We start from the raw sequence: 24,385 nt of genomic DNA on the forward strand, positions 1-24,385 counted from the left end.
AAAGATCTTCATGAACTTTATAATTGAGCCTGCTCCCCTTAAAAGGAAGAAAGCAAGATTGTCCCGTATGTATATTGACAGATAAAATCCACAGCATCTGATGATCATGCTGAACTGACTCAAACTCATACATATTGTGGTGGCTCCCCACCCCCCCACCACATGACCCTTTTAAAAAAACAAACAACCCTGTGAAAAGTGGTAATTTTGGACTAACAATACTACATTAAGCTGCACGATAGAAAGAACAGTGACCAGACTAAGCTTATCAAATCAAGTCACGAGTATTTCAAGTGTCGTTAGGGTAGGCCCCTGGGTGTACACATCCACGCTTTCTCTTGCAATCAGTTCTGCAATGCTGGCAGTATTTAAGAGCCTTGCATCCCATCACTCTCCTCTTTGTCCTTGTCCTCCACTCTGCAGAACTGTCAGCCTGGAAAACAGCTTGTACGAGATAAGACTCTGAATCTGAAGCAGAATTTTCAGTCTAGGAAACCATGGCTTGAAATGCAGAATTTGGGTGGCCGGGGGAGGATCTCTTGCAGCCTGCAGAGTTCAGGCAGTGTAGATGCTTGCCTTTGCAAAACTGGCTGCTTTTATCATACAGTACACTTGGAAATAAAATGACTGTGGAGCTCTCCGCAGAGTCCTCTCCACTTCACTAACTCCCATTTCCTCATTTTGGATGCTGCTGAAAAATCAGAATTCTGCATGTTGACTGCACCAAACTTGGAAGCCAGAATAACTTTATGATCTCTTTCCTATGATCTGACAGCTAGGGGTATTCCTGGATTTCCAAAGCTCCAGCCTTTTCCTTTCCTTTCTTACCACATAAATAACCTTTCTTGGCAGCAACCCAGAGTTTCCAGGACCAATTAATTCCATGATCATGATACAAAAAACATTATTATTCTCTTGTATCCTTAATGCTCACAGCCTGGCTGGTATCTGCCTGAAGAGCTGACAAACAGTAACAAAAGCTGTGGGTCAAATTTAGAGGTTAAACCCCTGCCAAAAAAAAACCCAAAACAAAACAAAAACCTCTTACGCAAATGCTGTTGCTCAGTTAGAACCCTTTCACTCAGGCACCTTGCAGCTACTTAATGCCACCCTGGGGAAAATAAGAAACAACAAGCATACCATGGCACCGAGCTGTGCATTCTCACACCTTCTGAAGTTATGCAAATTTAGACTCATTTGGATATCAGTGAACTATGTGGGACTAGCTCTAAGTGAATCAAAGCAAAAGTAAAGAAGCCTAATTTACACATCACCTCTTGCTGGGTGCATCTAAAGGAGTTTAAGCAAGTGCATTAAGAAATTAAATCTTCAAAGAGGTCTACATTACAATGGCATTGTCCAACTCTTACAAATGGTGGAACTTATTCAGCTATGGGAACATATAAATTCCTCCTCTGAACTTGGCCCACTTCTTAGAAGCATCTGTGCAGCAAAGGAATGTAGCCATATCATTCAGTAAGAATCAAGTCCTCTGAGAGGTTCACTATGCAGCATACAAGCTTTTACAGGGACCAAAAATTGCTCCCACAGCTTAGCTCCATCTCTAGCTATCTTGTGTGATTTATGCACTCACCTTCTCATTGCTTCCTACCTACAAAAAGCTCCTTCTTATCCTGACTCTCACCTGTCTTGCTAGAAGGACTTAACAAAATCAAGGCAAGCCCTCCCATCCTCTTCTCTTGTCTGACTTACTGTCTTCATTGAGTTAACTGAACCTGAAACATGAGATTACTTAAACCCTTCTCTTTTTTGTTTGTCATGTTTCACAGTTTCACTACAATTCACCACAATCTTGTTCTCTCTTAAGTATGCCAGGGGTGTATTATTTTCATAATACATCAGTATGTATGAATATTCCTTGTGGTGGTTTTGATCAGACATTGAAGCTTAGTAAGTTCCTGATTTAAAATAGAAAAGCAAGAAAAAGAAACCAGTAATTCAGGTAAGACTCTTAGTCATGTGTATCTTACATTGTTTGAGGAATAGCTGTCATCAAATGACAAACACTCTTCTAATTCAGCAAACAAATGTGTCCCATATTAAATATCTTTCCAAAGCCCTTCTGTATTAGATGAGAATTACTGCTGTAAAACTCTTCAGTGCATAGGAACACCAAAACATCCAACCACTAAATGAGCAGTAAATAAATACTGAAAATCATAAACGGCTAAGTGAGTAGGGCACCAGAATGAAGGCAGGGAAATAGGTTTTATTGCCCATTTTGGCCGTAAAATCAGCCCATTTTGTAAAATATTTTGACTTCTGGACACAAAGGAAGTGTTACGTAGGTTCTCTGTGAGGGAAGAGCTCTGGGAAGAGTCTTTGGACTTGCATAAAACAAGTCAGTGATTAACTGTCAAAACTAATAAAAGCTTTTACAGGTATGGATTATAGAGGGTCCCTAAGAGAACGAAATAGGCAGCTGGGGCAGTTCCCCTGTGCCCCACAAACAGTAAACAGTAATTATTGTTTGCTAACAACCCTTATCTTAATTTCTCTTCCTCCCTCCCCACACACTCACTGCTTCCAGTCTGTCCTGGAAATTTGTAGGTGCCGAAGCCTGCTTACAGTTCCCAGGCTGAGTTACTTATGAGGAAGCAAAAAGGAGAAAGGATGGAGTGTTGAGCGGGGAAAAATAGTACAAAAGGTGGCAGACAGCTCAAATATTTCACTTGACACTGAAACAGCTTTCAGTAATCCTGACTATAGATCACAATGATAGGTATACTGCACCTTCCATCTCAGGAATATTTAGAAGTTCAAACTCACAGCACAGCAAATATTGTATTTACATACAGAATGCAAGCCTCAGTTATGATTATCTGAAACCACAGCATAATCAAGCAGGATCTTTCTACTGTTCACCATCCCAGAAGTTAGTAACATCCATATCTATAAAATGCTAGACAAATAGATTACACAGCCAAATATGTGTTTGGCCACCACTGAGCTTTGCCAGAACTACTGCCCAACCTTTGGAAGAAGTGCAACTATTTTCTCTGCTCACAGATTTTAATTAATTTCAAAAATTTCAGCTGCACAAAGCAGAACATCTGTTAACTGCAGATGGTAAGGAGTTTGGCTCTTCAGATAACAGTCTTGCAGGAAGAAAAGTCCCTCCTGGGAAGTCCTCAAAGGTGGCTCAAGAGAGTCTTAGCACTCTGGATATCCAAGCCATGGTAATATTAGCCCTGGGTAGAGCCATATGCAAGACCTCTGTGTGTCTCAGTTTTTCCAGCTATGGAATGGCAGATTAACATTGACCTCCTCTATAAAGTACTTTATGATGTGAAAAGTAAAAACCATTACTAGATGACAAGTACTCTATAAAACTAAGCAACACCATTTCTACACTGAGTCCATATAGCAGATGTAGAAGACCACCAAACCAACTCAATTTTCTTGCAACAAGCAGAAGCCAAAAATGGCAACTGAAAACATGATAAATTCATGTATTCAGTTCAAAAGGCCTCATCCCAGCTCAGTTCTTTGTAAGGTCTACTGGGAGCTTGAAAACAAACCATCTCTTAACCAAAATGAATACTTCTCCCTAGTTCCTCCTCACCCATTTTACTGTCTTTAAGGAGTCACCTGCCAGTGTCATGAATACCAGTCAGTCTAGATCTTAATATAGGGTTGAGACATGAGAGTGTTCAACAGAAGAGACCTTCCCATGGCCTTAACTTTTGCACTGTTACCAAACAATTGCAGAATACTATCATGAGCCACCAACTAAAGGCACAGCAAGCGAGGAGTAGCAAAAGCCCAGGAATGAAAAAATACTTTGAAAAAAGAATACCACCAAAAATCATTGTGATATTTTTAACGACATGACAGGCTGATATAATGCATTATAAGCAGCCAGGTTGAATACACATAATGGAATTAACTTATTAGTGTGTAATTCTCCTACAGAAGAGCTAACTAAACCCTGAGAACATGGCATAAATGGCTAAGGCCATGTCAACTTCCCAACTTTAAAAGCACTTCTAACAAACATGAACATGCACAGGTAATGACCTACCTCCCTCACTTCAATAAGTTAGGCAGCTGAGGCTAAATTACTGACCTAAAAGCACATGTGAGTCCCTTTTCTTCCTTCCAGGACTTCTTTTGTATGCAAATACTAAAGAACTTTATACAAGGCAGACTATATAAGCTAGGAGAAGTCACCTTACATGATTCAACAACATGTACCAACACTGTGGCCCTTATACAGAATACTTCCTCTTATTTTAAACTGATCTAGATTTCAAAGGCCTACAACATTGGACCTTTCTCCCCACATCAATATCCTCCCAGATATAAAATATACAGCTGCTAAAGTCATCATCCAAAGTCCATAAATAACTCAGTCTGCCTTGAAATCGAAAGCTTTGTCCTTCAAGTCTTTGTACATAACCCTGTCCCAAGCTTCATTTCCTAGTCTCATCCACCTCAACATTTATGCTGTAATTACTGCATAACTGCAATTTTAATATTGAGTCCCCTCCCATATCCCTAGTTCCCTATTTTATTGTTATACGACCCTTGATTATTTTGACACAAGGCTAGACATCACAGGATTATTGCCAGTGCAACTGAATTTTGGTGCCACTTAATACTGCTATGATATCAGCCCAATGACATCACCACTACACAGACATTGAAAATTCTCAGTTATGCTCATATTTATAAGCTGCCTGGATGTTAAAGATGACAACAGCTCTATGTCTACCCTAAGAAACATCAGAGGAAAGCTATTATACAAATTTTGTTTGTGAAACACTGGTCAGTGACGCCATTTGTCATCCTTCTTCCATGAAAAATGCTAAAACAAAATATGCTGTCATTTTTTAACAAATGCCAAGTATAGCAAAGAGAAGGGATAATGGATATTACCACTAACAGAGTCAGATTTAATATGGCAAGAGTCGTACCATTTTATAAAAATTATAGGTCAACATGGAAAAAGTTGTATTTTGACCAGAAACATAAAGACTATTTTTCTTTTCACTGGTATCTATGTTGTTAGTAATCAAAAATTACAGTACTTTCCTGTGAAAAGTCACACCGTTTTTTCCTCTTCCAGGAATGTAATTTAATTGTGGGGCTCATCATTATTTTCTGCTCAGTCAATAGAAACAAAAAACGTACTGTATGAGACAGCAGGCAACACTGCTGAACTCAAAATGGATTTAAGGATGCCACAAGTAATAATTCGGTTGCGTAATAGTAGCATGAATGCACATTACATAGCCCAAAATGGTATTATTCATCCTGACTGTATTGTTGGCTTTCCCTTCACAGTGTAAAGCTTGCTTAAAGAGTACACAGAAATTAAAATTATACTGACTCAGGAAATCAGTGTAAACTGCTGCTGCACTCAACGTAAACAAGCAGGCAAGATAGATTTTAGTAGTATGAATAGCTGGAAAGTAAAACTGTAGCGTGAGGACATTAAATGCATTCTGACAGAGGAGAAAATATTTAGCAGAAGACTTGCTCAAATTTTAAAATAAATTGAACTTGAAACATAAGGTATTTCTGTGGAAGAAAAAATGTCCACAAAATATGGTTACATGTTTCATAATAATTACTGTGAGCAATCACTATTGCCAAGCTTTTTTAATCTTTTATAAAAGAAATAGGTTAGCAGTAAGTAAACCGTTTTTATGACCACAGCATGAATACATACCTAAACTGCATTATAAACTTCATTTCAATGGCTGTGCTTTTTACTACCCTTTGTTTTGAAACCAAGAAACCTCTCCAGGGTGGGGCCCGAGTAGGAAAAGCAGTAATGGTAAGCTAATGTTACCTAATATCAAAAGTTACCAGCTTGAACATTTATTTAAGTGCTAAAGGAGTCCAAAAATATTAGTTCAATCAGTAGTTCAGGCCAAACTGCATTTTTACTCTATTATCTAGACATCACAGGGGATCAGATCATGGAATCTCTTAGGATTCTTCTCACACACATATAGAGAAAGGGAATATCTATGACTACATGCGTGTCTATATATACCATATCTGTGATGGCAACATCCTTTTGCCAATTCTATAGCTATCTTCTCTGTGACAAATTCTGCATTTCATATGACAAACCACATAAGCCTATGGCAACTAAACTTATTGCATACCTACACAAATTATTGCCTTCCTAACTACAGCACCCAGCCATTAATCCATCACTTCTGACACAGCAGAAAGCAGTACGGGTTGCGCGAGCTGGCGTTGAACCCGCTGCAGACATTTGTATTTCAGTTTAAGAATGCTATGTTGCAGTTGAACTGAAATCCTCAGGCAATGGACACGAATCAACACACACACACATAATTATGTGGAAGTATTGAGTCAGAATGCAAAATAAGTATAGCTCACAAGTAAGGGGGAACAAAAGAGCAAAAAATGTCAGGCTGTAAGATAAAACAGAAATCGTCCACATTTACTGTCTGTTCTTCCCCCCTCCCCCCACCCCTGGTTATTGTTTAATTATCCATCAGGAATTACTAGCATACCTCTGTTCTTCTCTGTCCTGCTCTAACTCTATGGCCACCTGATGTTTTCTGAACAAGACGACTCTTTATGCATGAAGAAGAACGTGAGCCTCATGGTTTAAGTAAGTGTGCAAGAGTTCATTCACATTTTGTGTGCTACAAGGAGCCAGCAGACCGAAAGCACAGCCAGAATCAATCTGAAGCACTCAATGGGAGGAATGCAAAAGTGAAAGATCTGACTCCCAAATGAAAGACATTACTGTTATTTATGAAACATTTCCAACAGCAGCACAATGGCTGCCATGTCACAACGTAAGACACCATCCCTGCCCTAAAGGGTTTCTACTCTAAAAATATAAAATGCACCGCAGATAGAACCAGAGATTACTACAAAACAAGCAAACAGACAAAAGGATGTGTAGGCATATCTTCATAATACTTTTCTTGTTGCATTTGCATGTAATATTTAAACTGGCTTCCAAACGCACCTCAGGAGCATTTAGTTAACTAATCTCTTTTGCACTGAAGACAACAGTTAACCCTGAAGGGTGTACTGACTTGTTGTTTGCATCCCAACACCAACAAAAGCTTTGAAATGTTACCAACCACATCTAATAACTTTTATCTGGGTGAACACTATAAACAACCGAAGGACATTCTGCACTTGATTTGAGTCAAAACAGAATCTCAGTATAATTCAATGCATGCAAGCTTTTATGCAAGATTGTGCGGGGCATAAACTATGTATAGGAGGAAATAAAAGCTAGATAGCTCTTTAACATGTGATTGTCTATTTCTGCTTCAGGATATATAGATACTCAGCAGTTTAGATCAATGATTTTTTTAAGAGTCAGAAGGAGTCACTGAGACCAGGAAGTCTGAGCTACTACATGAGACATCGCAAGTCTTCAGTCTGATGCCCAATAGCTATGATAATTTGATCACCTATCAAAGCATTCAGTCATTCCATATTGTTCAATCATTCTGAGACCTTTCAATAGAAAAAGCCACTTAACAAAAATATGTTGGTTTATTTGCAAAAAGAGTCCATGGACTCCCTGGAAAGGAAGAAACCACTATTGACTGGGAGAGAGGTTGAGCCTTCATAAGGAAAAAAGCAACTGTACAAAGCAGCTGAAGGGATGGGAGGAGAAAAGAAAATAATCCTTTAAACTGCTTTCAGAACAAAAAAGTGGGAGGAACATATGAAGAAAATAGATGAAAGAATAGAATATAACAACAGGATCACTCTGCAAAAGCATTTTAAATGCCAAACCTTATTAGTACCATTGCGGTCCATTGGCAGCATTGCCAGCTATAGTCCACACGCTGTGAGCTGGAGACCCACACAGCACTCAAAGCCCCTGCAACCCGCTCTGGTACAGCAACCCATTCCACATGGGAGGCACTCCTCTACGTGCTGCATGGCATACACCTAGGGTCCTGCTGGAAGGTTTTAGAAAAGAGGATATAAACTCTGGTGTCTCACCCAACACCCTTTCTCTTTACAGAAGGGATGAGAAGAGCCAAGCCTCTGCATCTGTAAGTAGCATAATATGTTGCTCTCTAACATTTCAACGGTAAAGATTGTACAACAGAGTCACAGGCATATCAAAAGGATCTTGCTCTACTACAGAACTTTTGCAGCACGTCTGGCACAGTAGAAGAGTTTTCTCTCTCGTAGGTTTGAATACTATACAGTCATACCAAAGCACAAGAGTTTGCCTCTATGCTCCTCGGATCATGAAATCTCAAAACAAATAGTAAGTATATTACAGGTGAGAAAATTAAACCCCAGAAGATAAGTTGGCCAGTTCAAGTCCCAGGGTGAGTCATTAGCAAATGAATACTGAGCACTCCTGACTTTCAGTACCTTTCTAAATCCAGTATCACAACTGTCCTCAACTTGGTACAACAGGACCATTATGCACGTGCTCAGTATCACATTCAGCAAACTGTTTATTCCCAGGGAAGATTTCACATTATTTTTAAGTCACGAGAGACAACTGGAGCAGCAGCAGCTAAGGGACCACCACCACAAATTTCAGTGTTGTTTGCAGTATGCAGTAACTTCTGCACTGATGCAGGGCTGAGCTATGCAGAAATGATCACAAAAATTCAGACATAAGTTGGTATTTGGACACAAATCGGTGGCAAAGAGGAACAAGTGAAAACTCCATCAAACTGCAACCCAGTAACCTGACAGAGCAAAATATTAATGACTGCTACCATGCAAAATGGCAGAAAGCTTCACACCTAAGGTGGAAGCTGCCAAAGCTTCATGTTGATTGCCAAAGCTGTTAAAGGGCAGCTACACTCTGATGGGCAACAGATGGCTTATGCAACCACATGTAGAGAAACGTAAGAGGCCAGCAAAAAAGTCTGTTGAAAGTACTACCCTCAAAGGTCACACTGTGGCATGCAGATCAGAGAAAGATCTAAAGGGTTAGACTAGGCAGAACATTAAATCTTTCAGCACAACACTTGGAAGCAGTAACAAAAAGCAAACAATTCTGCAAAGTATAAATAAAGGGTACCAAAGCAAGTCAAAGGACATTATTCTTCCACTGCATAAAAGGTCTGATGAGACCACATGTAGAGTACTATACTCTGTTCTAGCTGCCTTATTTTTAAAGCAGCTATTATGAAGTTGAATGGAATAAAGCAAAGGGCAACCCACACGATTCCTACATTCACAGAGTCTAAAACAGCAAGGACACAAACTTTGTTTTACTCACAAAAAAAGCAGGATCTGAGCACCCAGCGTTCTCACTGACTAGGAGGAGGTTGCAGGACTGCTGGAAAACAGGCCCACAACAAACTCCCATACTACGTTGCAATATGGCCCTGACATCTTCTGGATGTTAAAGTTCTCATGATTCTTTTTATGGATGCCTGTGTTCAATTTTATTCTGCCTCGTTAAATATTTGCTGCAAACAAATTGAAACCAGAACTTTATAAACAGCAACACATAATAATTGTCATTTTAAACTAAACTAGATGTTTTTCCCATCTGACAAAGGCCAGACTCTATAGAGGAAGGTGAAGAAATAACACCCATAACATACGGAATAACCAATCTAAAGAGAAAGGCTCTTCTCAACTCAAATCACAAAATGTGACATGTTTTCTTTTTTAATTCTCATACAGTACTCACGCATTTGTTCTCATTATTTATATAAATGTCTAATCCTTTCTGAATCCTTCTAGACTCAGTTGGACTCAATTACTTCTTCTAGCAGTGAGTCCTTCACGTTAATTACATGCAATGTAAAATTACACATTTCTTTTTCCCCCGCCTGCTTTCAAACCCACCAAACACTCCCTAGAGTGTTTGCGTCCCTTCTCCACTCACTATGTTAAATGCCGTTGCTATATCCTCCTATTCATTGCCAATATCAGGCCCCAATCCTAGGAAGATTTGACAAATGGTCTTATTGTTAAAGGTGTACATCAACCCTAGTTGCACGAAGATGCAGATTTAACAGTCCTCACCTTCTCAGTGTCTCCAAATGCTGACAATCTTTCCCACCCATGGTTCCCCTTTCTAGTTCTCTTTGAGATGACGGAACAAGCATCGGGAACAGATGAGGTGCTAGTGTAATCTCCTCAGTAGTATTTTCTAAACTTCGCTTCATTCCCCACTACAGCTTAATATTTGAGCTTGCTTTCACAACTGCTGTTAGACTGTGGGTGAATGCTTCCACAGAGCTCTGAACTCAGAAGTACAGGTCTTCTCCCCAGGTGGTTTTAATTAATTCACTTCTGGTCCTAAATTGTTTCAATGTGCTGCTGTGCATTGTTAAGCAGCTGCTCCTTGCAGCATATATGCCACATGTTGAGAAGATATCCATGTGATAACACTATGAAGCCACTAAATAAATGTTAGCATGCAACTTTGACAGATAATCCGTCTCCCCCAGAACTTTTTCTAAAGCTTCAACCTCTTCGGCAACCTCAAAAAATAGCCTTCTTAAAGTCACATTGTCCCAAAAACACTGTCGACTCCTCTCTTTCCCACCTCCCCAAAGAAAGGGGAACTCTACCAACTCTCAGGCAACAGCACTACTGCTGAGTTTCAAGCCCCACCCAAATCGTACCTTTGTGCTCTGTTACATTACAATATGTTTCACGTAGTCTTTCTGGTGAAAATTTGTGGTCATGGTTTGAAAGTCATTTGGATGAAAGATGGTGTAAGAATGCAAGATCATTATCGTTTCACTTGGCAATGTTCTTACTTTCCTTCTGGTACCTAAATTATTGGTGGCACGGTGCTGAACTGAGCTACAGTGCAGCTGTATTCAGGTGATAGCATGACTTCATTTTGGTCTAAGTTAAAGTGATTTCCATAAATAGTAAATGGATTTCTAGGTCCAAAATATAGAATTCCTCACTATAGCTTAAAACATTATTAAAAAAAGAAATTAACAAAAACCACCTCACATTCTCATTCATCTCAATAAAATCCTTATTCTAGAAGGTGTAAAAACACAACACAGACTTTATAGTTCGGCCCCAAATGCTGCTGTACCACCCAGAAGAACTACAAGTCACATCTCAAGCGTGTGTATGGTCACTGAACATGAAATGAGAGCATTTTGGGGGTGAATCAAGGGCAAAAGAAGTTCTGAGAGATTGCAGAGGCAAACCACAACTCCCTGGAGACAACTACTGGTCAGCTGCTCAGCCCTTTAGGAATGAGGTCTAGGTGTATCTGTGTTAACTATGAGGAGATACAGAAAAGTATGCAAATAAAACATATCAAAATACCATCCTGAGTGTTCAAAGAATGGTCTGTCACCCCCCTCCACATCCACTGGACAAAAGCAGCTTTTCTGCTGTCTGAGCAATCTGCTAAGAATATAACATTTCAAATGCAAGAGGGACACACTGGTTTTCTGGTGTTACAAAAAAGGAGGGGGGCGTTTCTTGTGCATAATGTTTTACAGTCTCTGATACTATCTTACTGGGTTGATAAACAACACTAAGATATCACACACATCTTGCCTCTGGTTTACAAGATACTACACACTGGCTACACAAAGACAAGTGAGAACAGGATTCACACTGAGCTAGCATTCGTTTAGCCCTTTCACACAAGGTAACCCCATTTTCTTCAAGGGGCTAGGCCATGATCTGATCGCTTTGTGCTCGTATCTTCACACAGCTGTACCCCTTTACAATGCTGGCTATAGGAAGCTCTATAACTACAAAATAGATTCTTACAGCAGATCCAAGTTCAAAGCATGCATTTATACACTGTCACTAAACGTATTTTTAATTAGCTTTACCAAGGCTAAATTTAAATCCAAGCGTGACTAACATGCTCGCAATGCTTCAGCCTGTTTCTTAAATGAAAACATCAAAACCAAAACTGTAAAACTAATGGTTTCTCCAGGGCTATTCTCTTTACAGCATCTCAGTCCAGTTCATATGCTGCTTCTCCCAGGCTTTCCGATGACACATAGCCACATTCCTTGCCAACACTTCTTTAACCCAACAAGTGACCTAGATCTTCTAGCATTCAGGAAGAAAATGCCAGTTTCTTTGCAGAGTGAGCTGATTTTTTTGTTATTCCTTCCACTTGTTTATTCTTGAAAAAGCAAGCAAGGAAACATTTGGTGATGTTAGCAGCAAGACAGTTAAGATGCAACAATTCTGGGAGAGCTTCTACCATCCAAGAAACATAATTTAAAAAGACAGGCACCCTGGCTATGGGAGGAATCCCCAGTGGGAATTAATTATTGTACAGGACACCATTATATTCCTACGTGTCGCAGGTAAGCTGAAAGCACACCAAAAAGCAAGTTTCCATACATCAGCAGGCTGGCTGTGAGATTTTCAAAATGCAGTCACACGCAACCAGCACAAAAACAGAACAGTGCAGTCCCCAGCAACATTTGCTCAAGAGGCTTCCCTTACCTCTCACTATTGCACTTAATATAAGGATCATTATTAGCAAGAGATGCCTCTGCACAGCCCTGTAGGAAGGGAGGTTGCCTGTGTCTCTCTCTCTAGTTCCATGTGGCCTTGCAGGAGTATCGTACAGCCTTAACTCAGTGTTAATGACACACAAGATTATAGCACTGCCATCCTGTCACCCTTTGATAGCTTGGAATGGGTGGTTTTACACTCAGCTGAGAGAATGATACTGTGCTACAAAGCCAGTAACCCTTCTAATTACGTATTTTGTATTTGGAACTGGGAAAGTAAAAGACAGTAATCTTTCAGGCTTCTATTTTAAAACTCATAATAAGCTCAGGTTTCATTTTTGAGTGTCTGTTCCACACACAGCCTTTACCCAGCTGATGACCACATTGAAGAGTGCTACTTGGGATACCCCTGGAGGAGAGATCTGTGCCTGAACCAGGAAGTAAGGAGAAAATATTCCATAGGAAGTCGTTAATAAGGGCTACAGTGCTATGGTACTACTATGCCCACAACTGAAGGAAAGGACAGGAAGAAAGAACCTACTCAAAACCAAAAGGCAAGCTGAATGAGATGCCAAGGCTTTCCTTTTTGATAACTATGTACCTGTCTACAGGTAAAATCATTCGGTTTCCTCTCAAATCTCCTTCATACCTTCTTTGCAGGTCTCCAGCAGTTGACAGGCGTCTTCTGCCATGCAAAATTAATGTCAGCACACCCCATCTTCCTTCCCCATATCCCAGAGAGTTCCTTGGAGAAGACAGCATTCAGAGCAGACAATAGTGCAACCCAGTTTCTGTAGGGAGCCTGTCAGCTCCTCAGGAACTGCTTTTCTCCTTCTGCCAAACATATGGTCAGAACTACACCCTGGCCTTGTTCTGGGCAGTTGGGACAGGCTGCAGGACCCTGATTCCAAAGACTCCATTTTAGCCAAAAGGGACCAACATACACTATAAATCAAAGGACAAAACAGCAAGCTGCAGCAAGGGCAAAGATCAGCCAAGTCCTTGCCTGCTGGTCGCACAGGAAACTACACTTGACCAGAACATCTGGGACCCAAGAGCAAGATAAAAACAAGATCACAGAGCTGGCTCAGAAGGGCATATAGGAGGGCAGGAGCAGCCTCAGAGAAAATTTGAGGTTTTTCATGTTCCAAAAATGTTGATGGTTCCAGGCACCATTTAAATCTCAACCCCTATTTAGGATGTCAGTGTTGGAAAGAAAATCAATCCAAGCTGAAACTTTTCTGACATATTGTTTGAGTCAAAGAGAAGGTTATGTCCTAGGTCCTAACTGGGATACAGATTAGTTAGAAGTTTCTGTAATGTTTTCCTGACCGAACTCTCCAACACAAGCTTCCTGCCAATGTATGTGACTGTAGAGGTGTTTAGAAGCCAAACTTGTTGTCATATGCAGTGTGCAGTGGGAGACAATCATTCAAAATGCATCTCTAAAACACCACAAATTTCTCAGAAAAGGTAGTTATCAAATAATATCAGTGTTAAGAAAACACAAAAATATTTAATGATAGATTTGGTACTTTTCAGCTTTTTCCCTTTCAGAATTTTGAAGGTATTTAAAGCACCCTTGTACAGCACTTCATTTATAGTTTTGGAAGAACATGTTCTGCTATACACCCAATGTTATAGCATTAAAGACACCTTGAGAGATGTTTTGAATCATTCTCTGCCTGAACAAACCGCAGAGCCCAAAGTTCAGCTGTGGCCAAAAAAAAGAAAGTAGAAAGAAAAAAAAACCCATATATCTAAAATCCACTCTAGCCACGTAACCAATGGCTAACGAAACCAGGCAGCGCTGGCCATGAGGGAGCATAGTATTTCTGGGTTATATGGATAGTTAAGACTCAAAGGAATAGCAGCCTGTGTCATCCGTCAGTAGAGCAAGAAACCTGATGCTTGAGGATTGGCTTTGAAAGCTCAGCAATCATTTAAGATGAGGAGATACAGTCTTTACAGGGCTCCTCCTGTGCACAGAGGCTTGGAGGAACTCCCATTCCTGACTGTATTTCCTGTGACCTGCCCAAATAGAAACTCCAGAGGCAGAGTGCAGGTCTCTTTCTCACTCCTTCCTGGATTAAGGACTCCAATAGAAAAACATTTGCAAGCATTAGCGATGCCCTCCTGCCTTGAAGGCTCAATCGCCTCTGCTTTCCTCAGATTCCTCGAGTGCTGGACACCAGTCACCCACCCCGCCACGCCCAGCCCCTAGAAGGGTGAGATAAAGCACCCTAGCTGCTTAACAGGGAGGGTCTACAAAAGTCACTTCACAGCATTCTAAAAACTTTTGTTTGCTTTTCAGTTTGCAGTCTTGTCCATCTGCCCATGCCACACCCATGCTTTTCACTGCTCATTTTCTGGGCACCACATACACTCTATTCTTCTTACACCACTGTTGTTCCTCCTCCAATTCCACACCAACATTTTCTAACACCTCACTGCTACTTTTCTGCCTCCAGTCCTTCATACTCTGCTTCCCAGTGCCTACTCAGACATCTGCACAAACAGGGCACTCTCCTCATCCATCTCCCCACCGTACTCCTCACTCCCACCTGGCCTTCTCTCCCTGCCTCTAGAGCAACAACTTCAAACCTAAAATCTGACAACGACCTCCTCTTTGCATACTGGTCTCTCCAGCAGCAGAAGAGACCAGCACCACTATCTACCTTGAATTAACCAAGGCTTTACAACTATACATTTTCTTCATTAGCCTGGATAAGACTGTGGGTGACCTACCATAAAATAATGACTCCCAAATGTTCTCCTCTGCAGTCTCTCGTCTTCATTCCCTTACATACAATCAGCTCCTCACAATCAACTTCCCTCTCTCTGATTACACAGTCTAGATGTCTCTTTCTCTTGTCACAAACTTCCACATTTTTCCCTCAAAAACACAGCTTCCATATCAATGATCTACCCCAATCCTCCTCTTTGCTGAGCACTTTCTTGCTCTTATATTTCTTCTTGGCTTAGAAACATACAGTTGGAGGGTGCTGTGTTCTACTATTACAGGAAATTACCTTATAATCTTCTTCACCAACTGATCCAGCTCCAATGTTGATGCTGTTGGGTTCTTTGCTTCCTCCACTCTTGGTGGAGCACCACTCCGCTATGTCATTGCTCTGATGATTTGAGACTTTCTTCTAATTTCTAACAATTTATACAGCAGTCTACAGCTGGTGTGAATGGTTCTTTTCCCTCCCTTGTGCTTAGTTCATTTTTTTAATAGGTATTAATCATATACTCCCTAAATCTTAATTTTGTTAACCTCACTAAGCTATAGTCTTCAGATTATCATCAGACATATTAATAATTTTCTTGATGATCCCAAAAGTCCTCTCCTGTCTCCCTTCCAGTTTAAAATCAATTTTTCCAAAAATGACCAGAATTACAGACTGTGAGCCAGGACACTCTACAAGGGGATTCACACCTCCCATCTCTGCTGGCAATAATCTAAACCAACAGAGCATCACATTTGCCTTTTCTGTTTTGCATCATGCTGGTGGCTCATGTATTCTGCAATTGACCAATACACCCAATGTTGGAAGGGAGGAGGATAAAAAAAAAATCATCCTATAGCAGAAATTATTTTAATTCATTCACGAACATGCATTTGCATTCTGTGCTACTTAATTTCAACACAATTCTGTACAGCAGTCCTGAATGTCAGCCTGTGGGATATTTCCATCCTCCAGGTGTTTTATTCCTCTGCTAAACCATCAGATTTTGTCAGCATGTTTCTGCTTTTATGTCACTGATCCTAATGAACACATGACAGCAGTTCAGTCACAGGCCTGACACACACAGAGCTCCCATAGGCACCTATCTCCAGACCAACAGTCCCTCCTTCAGCTTGAGCTGCAGCAGCAGGTATTCTTCAACAGATCCTTCACCTACCTTATAATTCCTTAGTCTGTCCAGAGACAAATTTTTTCAAGTGATTTCAAGAGTAGACTTTCAAATAAACAAATGATTAAACCCACAGCCTTTCTAAATCCAGAAGATCAGTTATCTTCACAAGACAAATATCTCCTACCTACTTAGATCACACCTCCACCACCCCAAATACAGGCATCACTGCTGTTCTCAGGTCATACAATGTAATTTCTGACTTGACAGATGAATTAAACTCCCTGCTGCTCAACTATCATTTCATACACCAATTCCTTTGTAGTTCTGGGCTGGACACTACCAGCTGCCCAGTGCAGGCATGCATCAAACTCTTATGCAAAGACAAAACAAAGACATGTGAAAGCCCCACGTGCCATCATCACCACCAACCTCCAGGTTCACCTCTCATCTTTATATAAAATAGGAATTATAACACAAAAATCTAAATACATTTTTGCCTACCTCATTCTGTGTAGCAGATTTTGTTTTTGTTCTTATATGCTGACAAACTTTTAGCTGATTGTTTTCTTTTGCTTTGTAAGGCTAGACTTTTTGCAACTCTTATTTTAACTCTTAGATACAGCTTTCTCTGCTGCCAAGAGCTTTTCTCTATTTTTCTCTATTTGTCAAAACCTAATTCCTTAAGAAAAAAAAAAAAAGTCTTATTAGGTTATTATTCCTGCACCCTTTTCTGTAAGTTTTTTCCCTTATTCAAACTAGAAGTCAAGGTAGTGTTTGCAGTTTTGACTTGCAAACTACCAAGCTCACATATTCAACTATCCGAACTTCCTACTCTACTTGACTTCACAAATACTTCCCCACAGTTTCCAAGTGTGCCACTGTAAAGCTAAGCATCTTACAGACCTACTCTACTTACCTTTCTACAGGATTTAATCACTTCCTGAAAGCCAGTTTAAGGCAAACCCCACTGACCCAGCATCACCTCCTATTGGATCAGTCATTTGATGAAGGAATCAGCTGGCTATAAGTATCTTCTGCCTTGGTTCAAGCCTTGTCAATTGCCAAGGTTATTCACTCATCCAGGTAGCCTTAAACCACCCCTCAGTTGCCTCTTTCCTATGTATATGGTCATTCCTTTTCTTCCTGCCTTATTGTCTTGCACCATTCATTCTTTTCTCTTTCCACCACTGTAAGGACCATTCTGCTACCCCCTAGCCCTGGTCCTTCAGTGTATGCATCCACCAGCATCTGGCCCAAACAAAGGCCAGGCCAATTACCTTCACTAGAAAGGCCTTTTTTCCTTCCCCTCTTTCTTCAATTTTGTCCACTCTATAGTCAAACAATTTCAGTATTTCAATTTAATCTCATTCCACATCCATAGTCCCAGCACCTCAAATTCTCCAGCCCTTGTTCCTCTTTGCAAAGGACCCTGTGAACAATACTCATTTCTACCATTTCACAAGTGCAGAAGTTTCTTTCCTGTGGTCCTCCTCTGATCCTTCCACTTGTCCAGTAGATCCAATCCCACTTCATACCTTTCTCTTGTACCTTTTGCCTCCTATATTCCTGTCACTCTCCTAGTCAAAGTCTCTTTCAGTCTCTCACCTCTTAAACATTCCCCCTACCTCTCCACTTACTTCTCTACCTCCTGCTTTTTCCTTTCTCTGTGAACAAACTGTTTACTTTTCAGTTTACTATTTACAACAAACCACTGAATGGAGTTCACCCTTTCCAATTCCATTCATACTCTGTCAGCATACTGCTCCTGGCAACGGAAATTCAGGTGTTTAGCAGCTGATCCGCTTTTACAGCCGCTGCTTTACTGTTCTTATCTACTTCTGGCTACGGTATGATTCAGCTTGTCTCTGTTTCATTTCATCCGTACCTGGCTGTCAGTTCAAGATCAAAAAAACCCCATAGAATCCTAAATGTTTCACCTGTCTTTTCTGCTTTGCTGCCTTTTCTTCATGGACAATAGCACCACCCTGTTTGACACACAGAGTGTCAGCCTCCCTATGGGCTGCCTTCACATCCTCGGAGGTAAGCTGAATCTCATTTTTCAGGTTCTTTCTGTGTCATAGCTTTAAAATACAACCTCCTCTTTCTAGCCACATCATTAAAATCCCTTGCTGCACTCTCAAGCCTTCCATTCCCATTACCAATATGCCTTTTCCTGTAGCCTGACATAACACGTTTAAAGTGATGCTGAATGGGCATTTCTGCAGCAGCCCGCTGCAGAAAGCATTCTCCCCATCTCCTCTTTTGAGCATGCCATCCATCTATACAGATCCCTACTTCTCCATCCTTCTCTCTCACAAAGAATTTAGGCCATGGAAACTGAGATACATGGCCTTCGTGGCTTGTTCCCAATCTCCACACCATCACTCTCAAGATCCTGGAGACTTCTCAAGGTCTATCCTGGAGACACCAAAACCCACTTTGTTTTCAAAAAATGCCTTCATGCTTTCTCTTAGTGAACCTATTGTGTTTGGGAGGTATTCCCTCTCAACATCTCCACAAGTTACATTTGACTCTCTGTTGCCTTGATATCTACAAATAACTTGAGAAAAATCAGAATCTTGAAAAATTGATACCACTTCCTAGACATCAATCATCAGCTGAGACAACATAAGTGAACAGACAAGCCTCATTTGATATTTAATCTGTAAATTCTTTTTAGTCAGGGTAGTGTTTTTGTGCAGCTTCTATCACAACACTGAGCTACCACCAGGGCTTTTATTATTTCATAATACTGTAGTGCCTAAAGTCTTAAGCTTCACTAAATACTTAGTGACTAATATTTAGTGACAAAACCAATAGCCATTATTGACATCTTTTGATGTCTATTATTAATCTTAAAGCTAAGAAAATTTGTATTTATACAAAATCTTCACACTTTTAAAAGTTATGGAACTGCTGATGACTGCATAAGTCACAGCCTGCTTGTCTTTTTCTCATTAACTGTAGAAGTTTGAAACAAAAGAAAGACATTTCTATATTTAAATAGGCATGTGTTTACAGTGCTTAAGCTGTAATCTTATGATTTGCTTTTAAACAGACAATTTTCTCATAACCAGGCCAACTATTAAAGAACCCCGGATGGGTTCTTAGGATAGAGAATTTTAAGAAAGGTTTATTAGACTTCTTGAAACATACAAGATCTAGGTTCATTCACCTACTGGTACATGTAAAGAATGTGTTTAAGCAAGATTTCAAGCTTCTCAGTAATTGAAGGACTTGGTAATAAATCACAACACACTCAGAATAAATAAGACCTTTCATATTCCTTTCAACACAGGTTCTATGAAATTTTCAGTTAGATACGCGTTTCTCTCAGACGTATCAAATAATTTACCATCTAACACCTTCAGCTGAAAAGCTTCCCAATCACTTGACAAATGCAGCACCACTGAGAACTAACAACTCTGGAACTGCTGGATGAACCCCCTGCACTGATACCACACAATATTTAACAGCCACATGCAACATCGAGGTTTTAAAAGACTTAGGCTTTTCAAGTCCCGAAGAACTTGACCTGCACCAATAAACTGCGAGAAGCTCAGTGCCTCAGAGGAGGTCAAACTGCTGAGTAGACCTTCACAGGCCACAAACTGACATTGAAAAAGTAACATTTTAAAAAGTAAATCCACCCAGGCATTCAATCAGTAACAGAGTTACTATACTTGGTAAATGAAGGCTCAATACTTGATGTACAAATAGGTCGTTGCCATACTCTTTAGTTGACCTTGAGTCTTCAACCTAAGCCTAACTTAAAGCACCATTGAAAATAATAAGGCCAACATTGATAAATCCAGCAGCTTATTAATTTAGTGCTATGAATTTCAAAGCATAGAAAAAAATCATAAAACCCTATAGGCTCCAGATTATAAAAAAAAAAAGATCACCTGATGACAATTATAAAAGACACAATTATGCTTTTCAAGGCAAAACTGCCGGGGGCGGGGATGGCTATTCATAACTAATGTTCTGGGTTGGAGGCTATTTATTGACTTTTGGACCACAGTAAAGCCATTAATAAAATAAGATCACAAAAATACCTTAAAATATATTACATTCTAAAGATTGTAAAGGAAAAAAACAGCCCATATGTTTAAAACTATTTTTAAATAATATGCATGAGATTTTTGCTAGTGAAAGACGCGAGCCTAGAAGCTGAAGTCCCCAGTTTATGCCTGGAACAGGTGCAGGTTTCTGACACACCGCCTCCTTCCCCACAAACAGGGCTCAATTTTGACCTGAAAAAAGACCTAACACTAGCCACAGAAAGCCAAAAGTCACTTCTGTGACCTTGCAGTCCCTTGTCTTCCTATGAAGACCAGCACCATCAGCTGTGGTGATGTTCTCAGGAACACATATGCACTCTTCCTTTGAGAATATGACCAAGGCCTGGCAAACTCTTTCTGTGTACAAGGAACAAGACAGCCAAAACAGGATAAAATTCTACTTTTCTAAAGTACATTTATGGGACACAGACACATTAAGAATGATCTCCACCTCTTACCCAAAACCACCAGCTAGGAAATTTACAGGAGCTCAAAAATACTTTTTAATATTTTTCCTGCAAAAACAGGAGGCAGAGGTTGGAAATCTGCCACTCAGTGAGAGCAGATTTGAAATTAAGTGTTCTCATTAGAACTCTATGTACTTCTTGGAAACATGGGAAGGGGAGATTCTAAGCACTATCTGTAGGCAGGACAGAATTTGCTTATCTTTCTTGACTGTGGTTTCAGCACTGCTCTGTTGCTTTGTGTCGTGGAACTTCACAAGAAAATGATTTGATATAAATCTCAGGCCAGTTTTAAGAGTCTTTTAAACTCCAACCCAGATACTACATCAAACCAAGTTCTTATATTATTGCCTTTGATTCCAAAGAAAATATATAAACATAACAAAATGATGTGAAAGTTATAACCACCTCCTGAGGATCTGGCTCAAACTGCCACAGCTGCACTGATTCCACTGAAGTGAGGACATTTTATATCAGCTGGGGACTTGGCCTGACAAAGGTGAAGGCACTCAGAAGCATGCCAAATTGCGTGCGTGTGCATTTAAGCTCCTTTTACTCACTAAAGCCTTCGTGCTTTGAAATAGAACTTTGAAAAAACAGGACAGAGCTGTAATTCTTGCAGAAATGCAGACAATTTCTCACATGGCTGAGAAAGCAATACAAAAAAAAACCCATCCACCTTATATTCACTTAAGATTTGAGGAAGTTTCTGCTAACTTTTGAGTGACCTTCATTAGTCAAAACACCCTAACTATTTGCTTGGGAGACCTGAGATAGGTTCCTAACAGCAGAAACAAGCCATAGCTCAGTCTGAAGTAACAGTTAAATGTTCAACTTCTCAGGTCAGAAGCTAAGATCCTTATTTCTGTGCTAAGCATCATCTGACCCATGGCCACAACTGGTCAAGTCTTTTTTACACGTCAAGAAAAGAGGAAGAGTCAACACAGGGAGAGTTATTTCAGATGACCCAGACAGACAATTTCAGTGTTTTGTTTCTTTTTTAAATAGTGAGAGTGGTCAGTGCTAAAAGTTAATATCATGTGGAATTCAGCTCCCTGGAGCAGGCTCCAAAGTCCATGAGCAACCTTCCAACATGCCACCTTGCCAGCTTTACTTACCCCTAGCCACCTTGCTCCTTTGTTGGCAGCCTGCTGAATCTGCACTCTTTTCAGGGTGACATGGTAAACAGCTCCCTCTTCTACCTCTTCACCCCAGTCCTGAATTGTGCTCTGCCAGGAAAAGGGAAGGGGGGGAAGAGAGAGAAAGGAACATTTTCCCTCTTCTGCTAACCACAATCTATACCAGGTGCTCTACTGCTGCATGCAGAGCTGAGGGCAGAAGATGGGCTGCACAAAGTAAATGCAACAATCAATGCAATCCAGGATACTTTCAGATTGAGGGAACACTGGAGATATTCTTGGCAAGCTGTCCTTTGCTGTGGTATCAAGATACCCTGACTTTCCATTTAACTATTTTTCCTAGACTAGCACATATTTTAAATAGTTGTATAAAGTCTTTTCTAAGGAAATAGTTTGGTTTTGATTAGCAGTCTTCTCTTCCCTCTCCCTCCCCCTCCCCCTTTTTCTAAAGCAATTAATCTCTTTGGCCTTTCATTTATGGAAGGAATTGCACTTTCTAAAACTGTTGAATTACTTAGGCAGACAGCCTTTAAACTTTGAAGCTAACAAGCATTTAAAATACAGCAACCCTTTCTTTCTTTTGACAGGAGGGATCTAAAGTGCTTGTAGTTTGCTTTTCCAAAACCTATTATTTCAAGCTACAAAAAAAAAAAAAAACAAACCCAAAACCCAAAACTTTACGGAGTCAAGGCTTTAAAACTCACAAATAATAGAAAGCGAATGAAAAATAAAAAAAAACCAAGTGCAATGTCTTCTAAACTTTAACTGGACATGTGCAGCAATGACTCCTCATTTCCTAGATCATTGACTGTGGCAAAGAGCGCAAGCCGCTGCAACGCGGACAGAAAACATGCATCTGAATTTTTCCGAAGGGGAGCTAACTCCCCGCCCGGCGCCCTCCCTCCACCCTCCCGGTGTCAGGCAGGCACACACAGTTACTCGTGCAGGCAAGCATCGCTCGGAAGCGAGGAAGAGCAGCGAGGCTCCGGGAAGCGGCGCGCCCGGCCGCCCCGCCGACACCGGCACCCCGCGGGCAGGGGAAGGGGGGGACGGGGAGGGCACCCGGTTACCATTTTAGCTTTCCACAGCAATTTCATTCTCGATGCCTTCTGGGGCGCCTCGACGGGGCACGCCGCCGCTCCGCCCTGTCAGCGGCGGCCGCGGGCCCGGCCGAGCCGAGCCGAGCCGAGCCGCCGCGGGCCGGGCCGGGCCGAGCCGAGCCGAGCCGAGCGGCCCCCTCGGCTCCGCGGGGCGGGAGGCGGGAGGGCGGGCGGCCGCCTCAGGCCCCGCCTCGGCCCGGCCCCGTACCCGGCCCCGCCGAGGGGCTTCCTGTTTATCGCCGGCAGCCCCGGCCGAAAAGTTGGGGCGGGTGGGCTAGTGCCTGCCCGGAGCGGGGCTGCAGCTCCCCGGGGGGCGCCGCCGGGAGCGGGGCCGTCTGCCCGTCCATCCACCCGCGTCCCGCCGTCCCCGTGAGAGGGACGGGGTGAGGCGCGTCCTGCTCGGCTTCCAGCGGGGACGGGGCACGAAGGGAGCGCCTCCTCCCAGCCCCCGCCAGCCGGCTGTGCCGCGCTCTGGCGGCCGGGGGGCGCGGCGGGACGGGGCGACCGCCCGCCTGCCTTCGGGGCTTCCCTCGGCCGCCTCCGGGGCTCCCGCCCCGCTGCTGACAGCTTTCGAACCGTTCCAGAATAATTAAAACAAAACAAAACAAACCCTAAATACGCAAAGGTGGGAGCTTAATTAAAAAAACTTATTTCTACAAGTAAGTTAAACCTTACAGAAAACCCCGACGCCGCTGCCAGCGGCGGTACTCGACATTGTCGTTGTCCTGCTCTGCAGAGGCGTGAGGAGCCTGCCCGGCACTCGCCCACCGGGCAATTCAGGTGGCTCCGACAGGAGCAGAAAGAGGGTCTTCCTCCTCCTCGTCCTGCCTCAGCCAGGCTGCGCCAGGGCGGGCAGCTCCCACCATGCTGCCCTCTGCAACCCCGACCTCTGACCATCAGCTGGAAACCTCCCCCTGACGAGGGAGATGCAAAGAGTGGGGACAGGGGATGGGCAGGTGTGCGGCAGCAGATAAGAAAGCTGTGATAAGCGGGAGCCATGAAGAGCAAGGAGTAGAGGCGTGGGCTGTGCACTCAGAGGTGTGGAACAGGGCTGAGTTCCTGGTTTGGGAGATAAGGTTTAGGGTGATGGGAAACTGGAGGCATGGGGAAAGCATTCCTACCCATTTGACCTGTAAAACTGGCATCAGGGAACAAATCCTGACTATTTTCACCTGTCTCACCTCAAGAGAATGACTCTTGCTGTTCAAGAAGAAAGGTTTCTCGTAATGATTCTATAATCAATAGATTATCTATTTCTATCATATTTCCCGTGTACTTCTTTATAGAGACTAAAACCACAATAAACTTATTTTTCTTCTG

General features: G+C 41.8%; 1 protein-coding gene across 1 annotated transcript in view; it reads right to left on the bottom strand.

Annotated features, from left to right (window-relative positions):
• The window catches only part of RGL1 (ral guanine nucleotide dissociation stimulator like 1), an 85,345-nt gene extending 61,838 nt beyond the window's left edge, over window positions 1-23,507 (bottom strand). Inside the window, exons 1-2 of the mRNA XM_064454391.1 lie at window positions 23,036-23,507; window positions 21,945-22,055 (exon numbers count right to left, since the gene is read on the bottom strand). Coding sequence (XP_064310461.1) covers window positions 21,945-22,055; window positions 23,036-23,062 — 138 coding nt within the window. The 5' untranslated portion in view covers window positions 23,063-23,507. The remainder of the gene's footprint in view (window positions 1-21,944; window positions 22,056-23,035) is intronic.
• Between the last annotated feature and the right edge of the window lie 878 nt (window positions 23,508-24,385).

This window comes from Phalacrocorax carbo, chromosome 6, assembly GCF_963921805.1.
Source record: "Phalacrocorax carbo chromosome 6, bPhaCar2.1, whole genome shotgun sequence".
NCBI classification, from domain to species: Eukaryota; Metazoa; Chordata; class Aves; order Suliformes; family Phalacrocoracidae; genus Phalacrocorax; species Phalacrocorax carbo.